The sequence below is a fragment of the Acipenser ruthenus genome, chromosome 5, assembly GCF_902713425.1.
Source record: "Acipenser ruthenus chromosome 5, fAciRut3.2 maternal haplotype, whole genome shotgun sequence".
Taxonomy (NCBI): domain Eukaryota; kingdom Metazoa; phylum Chordata; class Actinopteri; order Acipenseriformes; family Acipenseridae; genus Acipenser; species Acipenser ruthenus.
Genome location: NC_081193.1, coordinates 39810833 through 39825854, shown reverse-complemented (window position 1 = coordinate 39825854; position 15022 = coordinate 39810833). Strand labels below are relative to the sequence as shown.

Genomic DNA, 15022 nt, shown 5'->3' with positions numbered 1-15022 from the left:
TTATAAATCCCCACCTGACCTGGGAGGGCGCTGTGTAAAGGGAACAGAGTGCCCCGGACTGGATGGCCTGACAATTCATTCCAAGGGAAAGGTGGAAGTTAGCCTTCTAGAAAGGGGGCGGAGCTACGGTACACCAAGTCATCGCCCCAGATGGGAAGCGATGTGGCAACTGCGGATTGGAGGAGAAACGGTTACACTCGCTAACCAAGGGGGCGTGACTGACGATACAAAAGGGGACGTGGCTAGGTGATCTGTTCCTTTTGTTATGGTTAAGCTGAACCGAGAAAAGAGTACTATGAATTTACCATAAGTGTTTTAGTATAAGTTGTTCTTATTAGACGACTAACACGATCCAGAGCTGTCGCTTAAACCAGCACTAAACCCGGACAACACTTCAGAACTGCGCATAAATAAATTGTATTTCACCATGAGCACGTTAGCACTCACTCTGGACTTGTGATCGTGTGTGTGTCTTTGTGTGTGTTCTACAGTGTTTAATCATTCGAACTGTGTATACTATTTCGGGACTGTAACCCGTTGTTTTGGATCAGCTCAATACACATTGATGTGTATTGACTGGGATTATTCTTTGTGGTCACCAGACCGGGATTATAAATAAACGTTCTGCTTGGACCGTGAACTTTGTTGTCTGTCTTCTGTTTGTAATCACATCACCTCTACACCTTTGCACTGCAAACCACTTTGCCACAAACTTATAATTGTATTGTTCATACAGTGTTGCACTGGTATTTATTAATATAACTTCCTGGTGTTGGCCTTAAGAGACACCTACAGTTCACAACCTTTAACTGCCAATCGTTTTTTAAAAGTTGTTTTTAGGAATAAATAGAAAGTCTTTAAATACATTGAAAAAGACTTATAATATTTATTTTTGAAATCTTGCACTATCGAGTGTTTTATAGTTATCGATAAAACCAGTTACAATAAATAATAATGACAAAATTAATGCATGACAGCTTAAGAGTAAAATGGATACTTTACAGTTGAACAGATTTTTTTTAAAAAACCTTATCAAGTGTTCCTTGCTGGGGGCAAAAAAAAAAAAAAAAAGTGTTCCCACAAAAAACAGCCTTTGATAATGCTGCTGGCTTTAGTGCTGCTACCCTGGAATGAACCAAAATGTAGTTTTGCAGCAAACTATGTTCCTGTCCCAAAAACGAGATAAGAGTAGGGTTGTTCTTTACTGCAGCTCATTGCTTATTGTGCAAAACAAGAAATATGTCTGTGCTTGTCTACTTGACTTTCTTGTAATAATGCTAATATTGGAACAAGCCTTGTACTGAATGAAAAAAGAAAAAACTGTGGTAATGTAAATGCCAATTTGTACTTAAAGGGTAAAAGCTTGGAAAGGTAATTTAAGGTAACGCTGCAAATTCCAGCCTAGCATTGTAACAGTTATATTCATGAAAATTAAATACGATAATAATCCTTTCACTGAATTCTAGAAATGTGTAAGCTGTTTTCCCCTGAACAAATCCAGGTTGGGAACATTAGTACCATATGGTGAAGCTGCATTAAAACCAACAATAGTAGTAGCTAGCAGTTGCGCAGTTGCACAGTGTCTACAGTTAGTCAATGCCTTCTTATGCTCAGGACAGCTTTCACGGCCTCTTTCTACACAGAATCAATATTGGGAAATTAAAACAAGAAGTCAACTGTAAGCACTTTTATTTAACTAACTAATGTAGATTTTTATTCAATCATGTGCTCATGCATTTGTCAGCGATTTTTTTTTTAGAAGAAGAAAAATGATGTATAAAAAAAATAGCAGGAAACAGTTTGTGCTGGTTGGAGCAGTTAATTGAGTTTTTGTGTAATGCAGGGTTATGTGGAACTTACAATTGGGGCAATAGAAGTGTCCTGAAATTAACTGAGAAAATTCACTAGTTACACCAATCAATGGCCAAAACCCCTGTTAGTGTTTGAACTGGCTGTAGTGTCACTATGATGTTCTTCTATCACACATAATACATTTAGTGCAGGGTAATTCATTTATAGTTTTCATGATGATATATTAAAAACAGTTAAATGGTCAGCTCATTTGAAGCAGCCAGAATAAAGCTAGCAATCTATTATCTGATCCAAACTTTCCTATGGACTTTCATATTACACTATTGAAAGGGCATGAATTTCATGACATTCCAACAAAATAAACACAAAAAAGCAGAGAAATCTTCCATAAACAAGAACACTATTTATTTTGTTGGTATAAACTATAAAGACAATATTTCCATCTCCTTCGTCATGATTCATACTACAAAATCTACAGTTATTAATTGCCTACTGCTAGTGGTTTTCTATATGTGTCTCTTAAATTGTGTATGTAGAGGGGTTGGAACAATTATTAGACGTAACACGTTTGACAATTCCACAGTAGCACCTCTTGTTTCTTTAGAGATGTTGTGAGTGGAACTGTGCAGCGGTCTATGCTCCAGAATTGCCAATAGAGTCCTCACTTTTATGACTGCTTCTCATTGAACGTAAGTACAGGACCAGAGGTCAAGGGTTTGACCATCTACCAAACACCCTGTGCAAGTTAGGTGAAGTCAGTGTGCTTAGAGGTGGGTTTTTTGTGTTTAAAAAGTTCACACAATCTTCACTTTCTTACTTCTTTGGTTTTATTTACCATATTTAAAAATAAAATAACTGTACTGTATAGCCGAACGCTAAGAAACATATGAAGAGAAAACATTAGCCACCAGAGTCCATAACACGAAAACAGCTCCTGTTTGACAAGCATGCTGGCACAGCACAGCCCAGCCCACAGGAACAGCACAGCCCTCAGGAACAGCACAGCCCTCAGTCACTCAATAGTATAGTGTGGTGGTGTGTATGTAGTATTAGATAAAGTAGCATATGCCAAAAGATGACCTTTTACGGATTACATACAGTAAGACCTATAAGAGGTGGCATTTGCAAATAAAGAGTAATCTGACAGCAAGCTTATTTGAATGTGTCAGGCTACTGTTTGGTTAAAGCTTCTATTGTGGATTTAACCAAAGTTCTTACAGTTTTGGAACACTGGCGTAAACATTTTTTGTATCGATGAGATAAGAACATAATCTAAGACTGCTGGATCGAGTCTTACTGGCCCACATACAGCATGCTTCTGAATCCCTTGGGATGCGTTGTCCTAAAACAAAGACAATATTTCTGCCATCACACAGTAATGGGTTACAAGAACTTCAGTACAGAGGTTTGCGTTGCATAGAGAAACAAAGGATTATTTCAGATGTGAAACACACATTCCTGCCTCTCCCTCGCCAAGTCCATCCCCCAAAGCCATACAAAAACGACCTACTAGTATTTAAATAAAATTTCATCTGAGTTGTTTTTCCTGGTTTAATCTGTTTTTTCCCCATTTGAAAAAATCATGCTAATGATGAGAAATCTTACATAATCTAGCTCCATGGTTATCATCAATAGCTTAATTGGCAGCTACAAAAAAAGTCACAAGGATTTAGGAAACTTTTAAACATCACATTCTAAATTGCATTGATCTTGGTTTGGCTGTTTGCTATTCATCCGAATAAGAAGCTTAGTATGATCAGAATATCCCTTCTATGCTGGCGAGGTTGCAGTTAGAGCTCTGCATATTTGTTGATGAATTGCCCCTCTGTATTGCAATTTGCTGACAACAGCTCAGGTTAAACATGTAGCCACTGCAGTCTTGATGCCATTGTGAGTTTGTGTGGAGAACATTGGATTTACCATTATGCTTTGTTTGGTTCTGTTAAAAACTAATGAAACTTCTTAGTCTACTTTATCACAGTTGTTGAAATGTTTGTCTTCCAGACTGAGAACTGTCTTTATTTTTACTCTGTAACAGGGTGAAGATACTGAATCATGTCTGGCCTCCAGTCTATAGGTGGCGCTGATGTCAACTGCAGGCTCTTCTCACATGGATGGTGGAGATAGCCCTTTAGGGTCACCATGTGAGGTCAGGTAAGGTAGAGACAAGGAGGCACTGCTCTCTGGTCGGCCATGTTGGTAAGGACCCCTACTGGTAGTCTATAGGTCTAGGCTGATTGAAGAGGTGGAGCCTCTGAGTATATATAATGGATGTTACCAGTTTGTGCAGAAATCATTCACAGGTTGCAAGTTGCCTGGAGCCTCTGGTTGGGGCTGGAAGGAAGACAGGCAGTGAGACCAGGGCTACAGAAAGGAGTATTGTGTTTTATTTATTAAACTAAGATCCTCCAGATCGTGTCTTTTTTTATATCCCATTCCTGGGGATACCATTGAGCTGGGAAGGAAGGGACTTCTAAATCTGCCTTGAAAGGACTGTAGAGGAAACTCACTAATAAGGCCTCGCCCTGAGGCATTAACTCTTCGGACTGCATGTTTGGATTTATTTTGTGATTTTTGTTCCGTTGGCCTGTAAATAATAAATAAACTGTGTCTTCGTTCCCTGAAAAACCTGTTCATCTGTTTTTTCTATACCACTATTTACATACTCATACAATACTTGTTGGAATTCTGAAGTCACATGCAACCCATATTACAATGAGACTAAATCTGTCAGCTTTCCAAAAATCCAAAAGCTGAAAATCACATTGCTTTCGGCATCAGGTTGTCATTTATAGAAGCCGATTTACACAAGCCGATCTGCACCGCTTCATGTGTAATAGCAGTTATTTTAATAGGTGGCACACCATGCATGGGTGGCTTTGCATGAGGTTAAAACTGAAAAAAAGCTGTCCTGAAAGAGACTTACTGTTTAGTAATCGGAAGTCTATGAATGGGAAGGATCCTCGGCGCTCAGAGAGAACCCTTGCTTGCTCTCTCACTCGTGCATCTCCTGAAAACACAAAAGGAACAGACATTTCAGTAATGATGCCCCTCCAAGAAAATCAACAGACTTGTTTTGTAGGGCACCTGACACAAGCTATGAACTCATAATGTCAAGTTCTCAGTTAACAGTTACTGGCTTTAGAGCTTTAAATGACAACTGCCTTGTGTTTGATGAGCCCATAGTTTGGTATTCTCACTTGATAGGACCAGAGATCAAGGGTTTGACCATCTTGTGCAAGTTAGGTGTGCTTGAAGGTGATTTTTTGGTCACACAATTTTTGTTGAAGAAGAAAGAATATAGAAAGAACTAGTGCCTTGGCAATTTCCATCGTTTAAACTTCACTTCCTTACTTCTTTTTTTTCTGTTTCCACTTATAAGTAATTTGGTATTAGTTACCCTTTTAAAACAAAATAACTGTATTATAAAGCTGACACAGTGGTGTGTGTTTGTGTGTGTGTGGTTGGGGGGGGGGGGGGTGTGTGTGTAGGCTATGCTCATATTGTACTGGCACACTGTTCAGTAACATTGCTAAATAATGCAGTTGTTGGCTCAATAGGAGGTCCAATTGCATCAGGCCCAAAGTGTCCCAGACTTGAATCCTGTCTTGTGATAATGATGTTCTGAGTGTCTGATTCATGGAATTGCAATAGGAATGGCAGAATATGAAAAAGTACAGTAGATTATTGACTCTGGAGTGCCTAAGCCAGATTCCCCCCACAGAGCCTCACTTACCCACCAGCCTGTCAGAAATTCCAGGCTGGGTTTAACCTGGTTAGAACTGGTCACACAGGTTTAAGAGACCTGTAATGCTGGTTCAAGTGCTGGCTATGACAATTCATTTTTAATATCTTTCACTGTAAAATGTGACCAATGTGGTGTGCTATGAAACTGCAGTATTAAAAAGATTAAGACTACAGATACATGATATCAGTGTGTGAGAGAAGAGTGTTTGTGTGTGTGCATGTTTGTGTGTCTGTGTGTGCATGTTTGTGTCTGTGTGTGTCTGTGTACATGTTTGTGTGTGTGTCTGTGTGTGCATGTTTGTGTGTGTGTTTGTGTGTCTGTGTGCATGTTTGTGTGTGTAAATGTTTGTGTTTCTGTGCATGTTTGTGTTTGTGTTTGTGTGTGTGCATGTTTGTGTGTGTGTGTTTGTGTGTGTGTGCAGAAGTCTCAACTCACAAGGGTTCCAATACCAAACGACATCTGTGTTTGCAATGAAGAAAGTAATCAGAACACCACAAGGGTCAAGCTGTTTTGGAACATGGTTTTCCATATTGACATTACAGAACATCCAAAAGGTCAAATCAACATACATTTCTCAATGTTTCCAATAGCGTACAGTCACGTGAACACTGCCATCAGATTACTGTGTGAGATTACTTTTTTAGGCCTGTATAACAATAACTGAAGTTACTGATATGCATCTTGTATTCTCCATGGTTATAAAAAAACAAAACAACAACACTGTCCCAAGCTCAATAGTAAAGCCAAGGAAACTATTTTACACACTATATTCAATGCTAGGCTATCTTCATCATGTCCCTAGGGTTGGCCCATAATAACCTAGAATGAAAATCTACTCTGTTTTATGTACTAGGGTATAGTATAAAACTTTGCATATAAGTCTATATATTCTGTTTTTGTTTTTAAGACTTTATAATGCCTTCATCAAATTGACTTTGTTTTAAGCTTTGCTAAATATTGTAGATACATGGCATATGTATAGGTAAAAAGCAACAAAGTAAAAAGATGATCACCTAAATATAAATGAAAATTTCTTTAACATATAAAAAAGGAATTTAAATTAAGCTTTAAGAATTCACAACAATATAGACCACACTGCATGCACTAGGACAACAATGGCGTCTATCCAATATTTCCAAAAAATAGAATATTTCACTGATGAAATGCAATATCTATTGGCATCTTTAATTGTCCATGAATACTTGAAAACAAATTCTAGAATTTGGGACAACACAGCAGCACAAAACATGAGCTGAAACATGGAACTTACTTGTTGAATTTCTAGATGACCTTGACATATCAATTGAAAAACAATTTCCAGAACAAAAGTCTTCTTTTTTGACCCCCTTGAGCTATGTCGTATGCATGCCCACTTCACAAGCTAGTGTGGTTATTTTTAATTTCTTTGTTGCTTTTGTGTTTGCCTAACCTTTGTGATTTATGTGAAAAGAAAAACATTTTAGCAAGAGTCTGCACTTAGGACACTCCACTGCTGTTTTCTGGATTGTTTCTTCTGTATGTGGTTTCAGTGCCTCAACCATGTTGGGGAGCAGGGCACTGTTTGTAGAGAATGTCCTCCCTTCCCTCTGGAAGCAGGTTGTAATAAACTGTTGGTTAGTTTATTAATTTCAAACTGACTCAGTACTGGAAATATAATGTAGCTTTATTTAGCCAGGAACAGAACCTACTACACAGTGCTGCCAATGCCATACTAACATCTGCCTGACTCTGCTCTGACTAGCACTGATGTGGCAATTCTATGACCCATGACCCCTGAGCCATTGGAGCTCTTAAAGGGATCATGTTACAATCACAACTTTAACCCTAAATGTAAACTAAGGGAACCTAGGGACTATCTACCAATATACTACATCCGTCCCCCTTAGTTAAAACTAACTTGTTGTTTTTACTTTAACACCCATAGTACTACAGGTCCAGTCTCTGAGGAGTCCTGTGCACCCTTAATGATCGTCGCAGCTCTGGTGCAAGAGCTACAGCTGATTCTGGTTCTAGGTCTGGTGGTAGAACCTCTGCTTGAGATTCGAGGTGTACTGGTGCAACAATGTAGTCATCCTCTCATTGCACCTGGTCCTCCTCTGGCCCTTACAATGGTGAAACATCCTGTACATCTCAAATTTCTTAAGTGATCTTGGTGACGGTGGATCACTCTTCCATCTCTTCCAGACTGGTCCCACTTTATCCAGTATGGTTCCTTGCGTCCACTTATCTTCAGCTCCAAAGACACTTGCATAGACTTTTTCTCCTACACAAAATAAACTTTGGCATTTTGATCATGCGTAAACTTCTGTTGAGCTTGCACAGCTCTCACTCTCCCTCCCACTTCAGGTTGAAGCAAATCTAGACATGAGCGTAGTCTACGACTCATTAGTAATTCCGCTGGAGACAACCCCATTGTTGTTTGTGGTGTGATTCTGTACTGGAACAAGAACCTGGACAACTTGGCGTCAATTGTCCCCTCCTTCATCTTCTTTAACCCCTCCTTCACCATCTGAACTGCTCTCGCCGTCAGTCCATTCGATGCGGTGTGGTAAGGCGATATTCTGACATGCTTAATGAGATTTTTCTTGCAGAACTGCTGGAACTCTTCATTAGTGAATGCTGTATCATTGTCTGTCACTAGCATCTCAGGCAGTCCATGCATTGCAAGCGTATGCCTTAACCCATTGATGGTATCTTGTGAAGTCAAAGAAGACATGATATGGACATATATCGGTTTGGATGACCTTACTTCCGCAAAGTAGACAGTCGTCCTGGATAGTTAACTCTCACATACACCAGGACTTGCGACAATATAGGGTCTCTTCTGGTGCCTGACTGTATTTGTCCTACGTTGACATGAAATGTGGATAGGTTTTCCAGCAACATTACCATCTCTCCAGATAGTGGCACATCTGTTGGTGTGTCCTTCAATGGCAACCGACTCCATCAGCAAAAATCTTAAACTTTCATTAGCATTTCCTTTTTTGACATGGGTTTCTAAACATGTCCAAAGTTGGTTTTGTTGAGAGCCCCAATTCTATACATGTTTTTTTTGTCTACGGTTTAATTTACAACATTTATACCATTTAAGTGTAAATGTGTGTTACATTGTATGTGTCTCAACTACTGGGCTTCTTATCTGGCACTGCAATATATCCAGCTCCTCACTGTACTATTTTGTTGCCAGATGACTTATCTATATTTTCATTTCAATAAAAACAGACTGATTAGCCTGCACCAAAACAAGATAATAAAAAAGAAAGAAAAAATTATAATAATTTTTCAGGCCTTCCACAGGAAATACCTGGAGAGAGCCTAAGCTAACCTATTATCTTTCTCAACTACAGGTATTTCCTGAAAAAAAGCCTTTCCGTGGAAACTGTCTTTCCCTTTCTTTTGAGAGTATATTTATTGCCTTGTTTTTGGTTTTATTTCACACTTCCCTTACTGGGAAATAACCCAATGCTTTTCAGGAGAGTGAAAGATAAATATGGGTAGGTGATGGGATTCTTGCTATTGAGTGATATTACAACTGGTTCTGCTAAAGGGAAATATAGACACACTTTTTCTGTCAACACGGAAGTCCAGTTTGCTTTGTGAGTGTTATAGGTCCTGCATCACTTGTCAAAAGGGGCTGCTGTGTTGGCCCAAATTCTCTTAAGTGAAAATACATATTTCAATATGAGACACTATGACTAGTTTTTTTTATATATACAGTACTGTGCAAAAGTTTTAGGCAGGTGTGAAAAAATGCTGTAAAGTAAGAATGCTTTCAAAAATAGACATGTTAATAGTTTATATTTATCAATTAACAAAATGCAAAGTGAGTGAACAGAAGAAAAATCTAAATCAAATCAATATTTGGTGTGACCACCCTTTGCCTTCAAAACAGCATCAATTCTTCTAGGTACACTTGCACACAGTTTTTGAAGGAACTCGGCAGGTAGGTTGGCCCAAACATCTTGGAGAACTAACCACAGTTCTTCTGTGGATTTAGGCAGCCTCAGTTGCTTCTCTCTCTTCATGTAATCCCAGACAGACTCGATGATGTTGAGATCAGGGCTCTGTGGGGGCCATACCATCACTTCCAGGACTCCTTGTTCTTCTTTACGCTGAAGATAGTTCTTAATGACTTTCGCTGTATATTTGGGGTCGTTATCATGCTGCAGAATAAATTTGGGGCCAATCAGATGCCTCCCTGATGGTATTGCATGATGGATAAGTATCTGCCTGTACTTCTCAGCATTGAGGAGACCATTAATTCTGACCAAATCCCCAACTCCATTTGCAGAAATGCAGCCCCAAACTTGCAAGGAACCTCCACCATGCTTCACTGTTGCCTGCAGACACTCATTCGTGTACCGCTCTCCAGCCCTTCGGCGAACAAACTGCCTTCTGCTACAGCCAAATATTTCAAATTTTGACTCATCAGTCCAGAGCACCTGCTGCCATTTTTCTGCACCCCCAGTTCCTGTGTTTTCGTGCATAGTTGAGTCGCTTGGCCTTGTTTCCACGTCAGAGGCATGGCTTTTTGGCCTGCAAGTCTTCCATGAAGGCCACTTCTGACCAGACTTCTCCGGACAGTAGATGGGTGTACCAGGGTCCCACTGTTTTCTGCCAATTCTGAGCTGATGGCACTGCTGGACATCTTCCGATTGCGAAGGGAAGTAAGCATGGTGTGTCTTTCATCTGCTGCAGTAAGTTTCCTTGGCCGACCACTGCGTCTACGGTCCTCAACGTTGCCCGTTTCTTTGTGCTTCTTCAAAAGAGCTTGGACAGCACATCTGGAAACCCCTGTCTGCCTTGAAATTTCTGCCTGGGAGAGACCTTGCTGATGCAGTATAAATAACTTGTGTCTTGTTGTTGTGCTCAGTCTTGCCATGGTGTATGACTTTTGACAGTGAACTGTCTTCAGCAACCTCACCTTGTTAGCTGAGTTTGGCTGTTCCTCACCCAGTTTTATTCCTCCTACACAGCTGTTTCTGTTTCAGTTAATGATTGTGTTTCAACCTACATATTGAATTGATGATCATTAGCACCTGTTTGGTATAATTGTTTAATCATGCACCTGACTATATGCCTACAAAATCCCTGACTTTGTGCAAGTGTACCTAGAAGAATTGATGCTGTTTTGAAGGCAAAGGGTGGTCACACCAAATATGGATTTGATTTAGATTTTTCTTCTGTTCACTCACTTTGCATTTAGTTAATTGATAAATATAATCTATTAACATTTCTATTTTTGAAAGCATTCTTACTTTACAGCATTTTTTCACACCTGCCTAAAACTTTTGCACAGTACTGTATATATATATATAAAAGATAGGCATTAAAGCTGATAGAAAACATTTTCTCCTGTCTTCTACTATGAAGTAGATCCTTCCTGGATAAATAAAGCCTAAGAATAAATACAAAAAATGGATATGAGCCTTTCTTTTGAAACACTAAATACAGAAGTGCTTGAACTTATAGGCCCTGTTAATCTGTTTTGGGAACAGGATGTTTTTCAGTTTTGCTCCTTGATGGGCTTTTAATACTCACTGTATTAAAAGTGTGGTTTCATCCTTTGGTTGTAGACAAACTATGAACAATTTAAATCACTTTACTAACAAAAAGGACAAAACTGAATTATAATGCTCAATGCTACTTTTTGTCCTGCCTGCTGGGAAGAAACTATTTGATCAGTTTGTGGTAGAGAAAATTATTTGGATAAAAATAAACACTAAATTCTCAAATTGTCATTAGCACATTTTTTTTTTGTCTGAAAAAAATAAACATAATTTGCATTTCTAAAATGAATAATAAACTATTTTAGAGGAATCACAAGCCCTTCAATTAAATGTCAGTTGTTTATTTCTAGGTTGGTAACTTTATTGGGTGCATTTCTACTGTCTGAAAAAAATCGTACTCATGACGATTTGAAGTAAATGGCTTTGAGAATCCGGCCCATTGGATGTAACTGAGTGATATGTTATGATGGGTTAATGGTGCAAGACGTAATAATAATAATAATAATAATAATAATAATAACAATAATCAGTATTTATTTTATAGTGCTTTAAACACTGACACAACCGTGCTGGATGCAGTTCCCATGCATTTAACATAACAGTATGTGCACTTCAAATCACTGTATTTGTACTTCTTTAAACCAATGGCTTTATTGTCGTTCATTGGTTTGCGAATAAGATCATATTCAATTTTTAAAAGTAAATATCATAATGTTAGGCAGAACATTATAATAGACATCATGTGAAAAATGTATTTGGTTCCCAGAAAACATTTTTATGTTTTTTCTTTATAAATGATGTTCTCTTTTTGTCCCTTGGAACACATACTTCACAGAGCCTGAGGCCAAAGCAATGACACAGTAGATAAATGTCAGATGACTGGCCTGTTGGGTTTTTTTTTAAAAGAATATTTTTAAAAGCTAAATATTTTAAATAAACTCTGTAATCAACAGGATGTCAAATAGCAATTAATTTTCTGTTCACAAGCTGCCAAATAACAAAAGCAGGTACATTTCCTTTATTAACAGCACGTTCGCTTTTCATCCTTCCAACACTTGCAAACAAGTGTTTCAACATAATTGTTTTCTACTGTGTTTGCAGACAAATTACCTGTTTTTAAATGATAAACCAATGAGGCTTTAGCTGATAATAAAAGGTAATCTAATTCCATTCTGTAGACAAAGTACATACTTACTGACATCACATTGAACCATGTGCAACTCATGCATTGTTAAGTGAAGTAACACGAGCAAGACCAAGTTTGAACAGGCCTTACTACCTGGCAGCATATACTCTATTGCATTTTTTGTTTTTATCACATTTCCCTCTGGCAGCACTCATTTCTAGTCCTAGTTCTTTTGTGTGTAGTTGTTGCTGTACCTTGTTTTTCTGTATCAGTTCTCCTTCAAGATGCTGCATGGTGCAATGTACACAACAACTTTAATTGGATTTTCTTTTGAATAGGCAGACAATAAATAAGGTTCAAAACTTTTAAAATATACTGCAGAAAAACGTAATAACATTTTTGTTTAGTACACAACAAGCTTTTGCATTTCAGTTCATTTTTCACTCCGTATTTTGAATTTTTATTTTACCTGCTCCCCTAACAGGCCACAACTTAAATCACTGTTGGTGGGCTTCTCTTGTAATCGTCATTTTTTAATTAAATAACTTTTAGCTAGAATGTTAAGCACTAAAGGCAGTGCCTGGTAGTACTGGAACTGAAACTCTTTGGGCCCTATTTAGCAAAGTTTGCAATTCCATAAGGCAATCACAAAACACTGCGGACAAAATCAGGCGCACATGTGGGCAAACAGACTTTGCCCACCTATGTGATTTAGCAACCGTGTTTTAGCGCCCACCTGGTAAGTCGGCGTTTAAGATAACAAAATGAGCAAAATGAGTTACTTGATTTATTTGTGCAAGTATTGTTTCTTTTCTTACCTTTGTTATAATCACTGATTGGTTTAATTGCACGTTTGGTTTGTTTTTTAGATGAAGCTGCGTATTCTCCCCGCCGTTCTAAATTGTGAGTGGGAATCAAAATGAATGACAGCTGTCCCTCACTGTGTTTCACCTCTCCCCTTGTTTCAGATACAAGTGACGCCCACATATAAGCTCACGCCGCCTCACCCACAGTGAGCAGAGAGGATCACAGTTCAGCACAAGGGAACACGGTGTCAATTCTTTTCTATTTTTATCTTGCAGCCCCGTATCTGACTCGGAGATTGTATGCAACGCTTTTGTGCATTTTGTGTTTCGGTTCTTGTCAGCGTAATTACAGCATACTCAAATTAGAAGTTTGGTACTATACCAAAGTGGATTGCCCCTTAAGCCCTATTTGAATGCACTCTGCTATTTTAAAACCGGTATGCCTCTATTTTATCTGAACAGTGGCTGTGAGTGTTTTGCAAACAAGTCTATTATGTGAATATATGTACACTGACTCTTTTGTGGTTTCTAAATAAAATAATTGAACTTTTATTCTGGTCTCCTGCCTAGTGCATTCTGGGAAATATAAGCATAGAACGCCTGTATCCTATAAAATAACTTTTGTTGGGAAATTCTGATATTGTATATTTTGGGGGGTCTCCGCCTCTAATTCAGAAGTTGTGTAGTCAGATTATACTGGAGCGCCCCCTAGTGGCATGGAGGTGACATTACATTTTATTCACACCCTACTTTATAGTGTTACATACTTACTGTAGCCTTGTTTATAACCCGTGAGGAATTTTTTTTTTTTTTTTGCAGGAGATGATTTATATGATACAAATAAAATTACAAATCATCTAGATTTACTTTTGGAAACGACTTTTTTTGTTGTTGTTGTAAATCTCTCTCTAATCTATCAAATTCTGATTTTTGCTTTTTAATCAGTTACTCAGTGCTGCAAATGTTAGACTCTGGGTTTGCAAAACTGTTTTCCCAATATTGATTTGTTGAATTTTGATATTAAAAGTCATCCTGTTGTCAGACATCAAAAGGCTGTAATTCTCCCTCCTGCCCCTGCTTTCTTTTGACCCTTACAGCCCACTATGTTCAGTAAATGTCATATTGCCGTCTTCTGCCTTTGGTTCACACGCAAAATGATTCAGTAAAATAGTTTTTTTTTTCTGTTGTTGACATGTTACTCATACAATTGTATCTTTTATGTTTTTAATTTTTAGTTTGTGGTGTACTTTATCTAAAAATATGACATTTCACTTTATTTAACGGCAAGAACAATTCTGTCATTTAATCTTGGGGTATGCCCGAAGTTGTTTTTTATTCATTTTAGAAATGTAATTTGTGTTCATTCTGGAGTACATTTTCTTTGGAGAATCAAGCTGATAATATTCAGAAAGATATATATATAAAAAAAGTGGGTCCCTTATTACGCAAACCCTTCTAGACTATTATTAAAGAATCCAATACAGACTTAAACGTTTCTTGAATACCAAGCTTTATTTACTGTATTACATCTAAACAAATTTGTAACAGCTATGTAAATAGGTAACATTATGAATATAGTCACACGATTTTCAAATGCTTAACAGAATGTATATTTCCCAGAATGTATTATTTTAGTATGAATTTACAATTTACTATTCATAAAACTGTTTAGACTGTTGAGAGAGGAGCAGCAACTGGCTGTGGTTGAGACGGAAAGATTCTGGCTGGGGATCTCAAGCACAATAGAAAGAAAGAAACGCTGATGTACAGGTAAGTAAGCTGGGCTGAGTTGAGTGGGGGACGGAGGGGGGTGATGCTGGGACGCCAGAATCACCGTCAAGCCCTCTTGAGGTGTCGTGGGCTAGTCGACAAAACACTGAGGATGGAAGGTGCCCACTTGAAGACCCCAGAGATGTACCCTACTTAGCTCAATCCAGACGGTTGTCATGCTGATGCGCTGGGGAGGCCGCACTGTGGTTGATCCCCGGAGCCAGCATCGCAGCCGTTGTGTGTGCTGATG

The 15022-nt window shown here is 38.4% G+C and overlaps 1 protein-coding gene across 2 annotated transcripts in view; it reads right to left on the bottom strand.

Moving 5' to 3' along the window:
- Positions 1-15022, bottom strand: part of LOC117402429 (cAMP-specific 3',5'-cyclic phosphodiesterase 7B-like) — a 92278-nt gene that overhangs the window by 18147 nt on the left and 59109 nt on the right. For both annotated transcript variants that reach the window (XM_034003557.3, XM_034003555.3), the window contains one exon: positions 4739-4822. In XM_034003557.3, coding sequence (XP_033859448.3) covers positions 4739-4822 — 84 coding nt within the window. The remainder of the gene's footprint in view (positions 1-4738; positions 4823-15022) is intronic.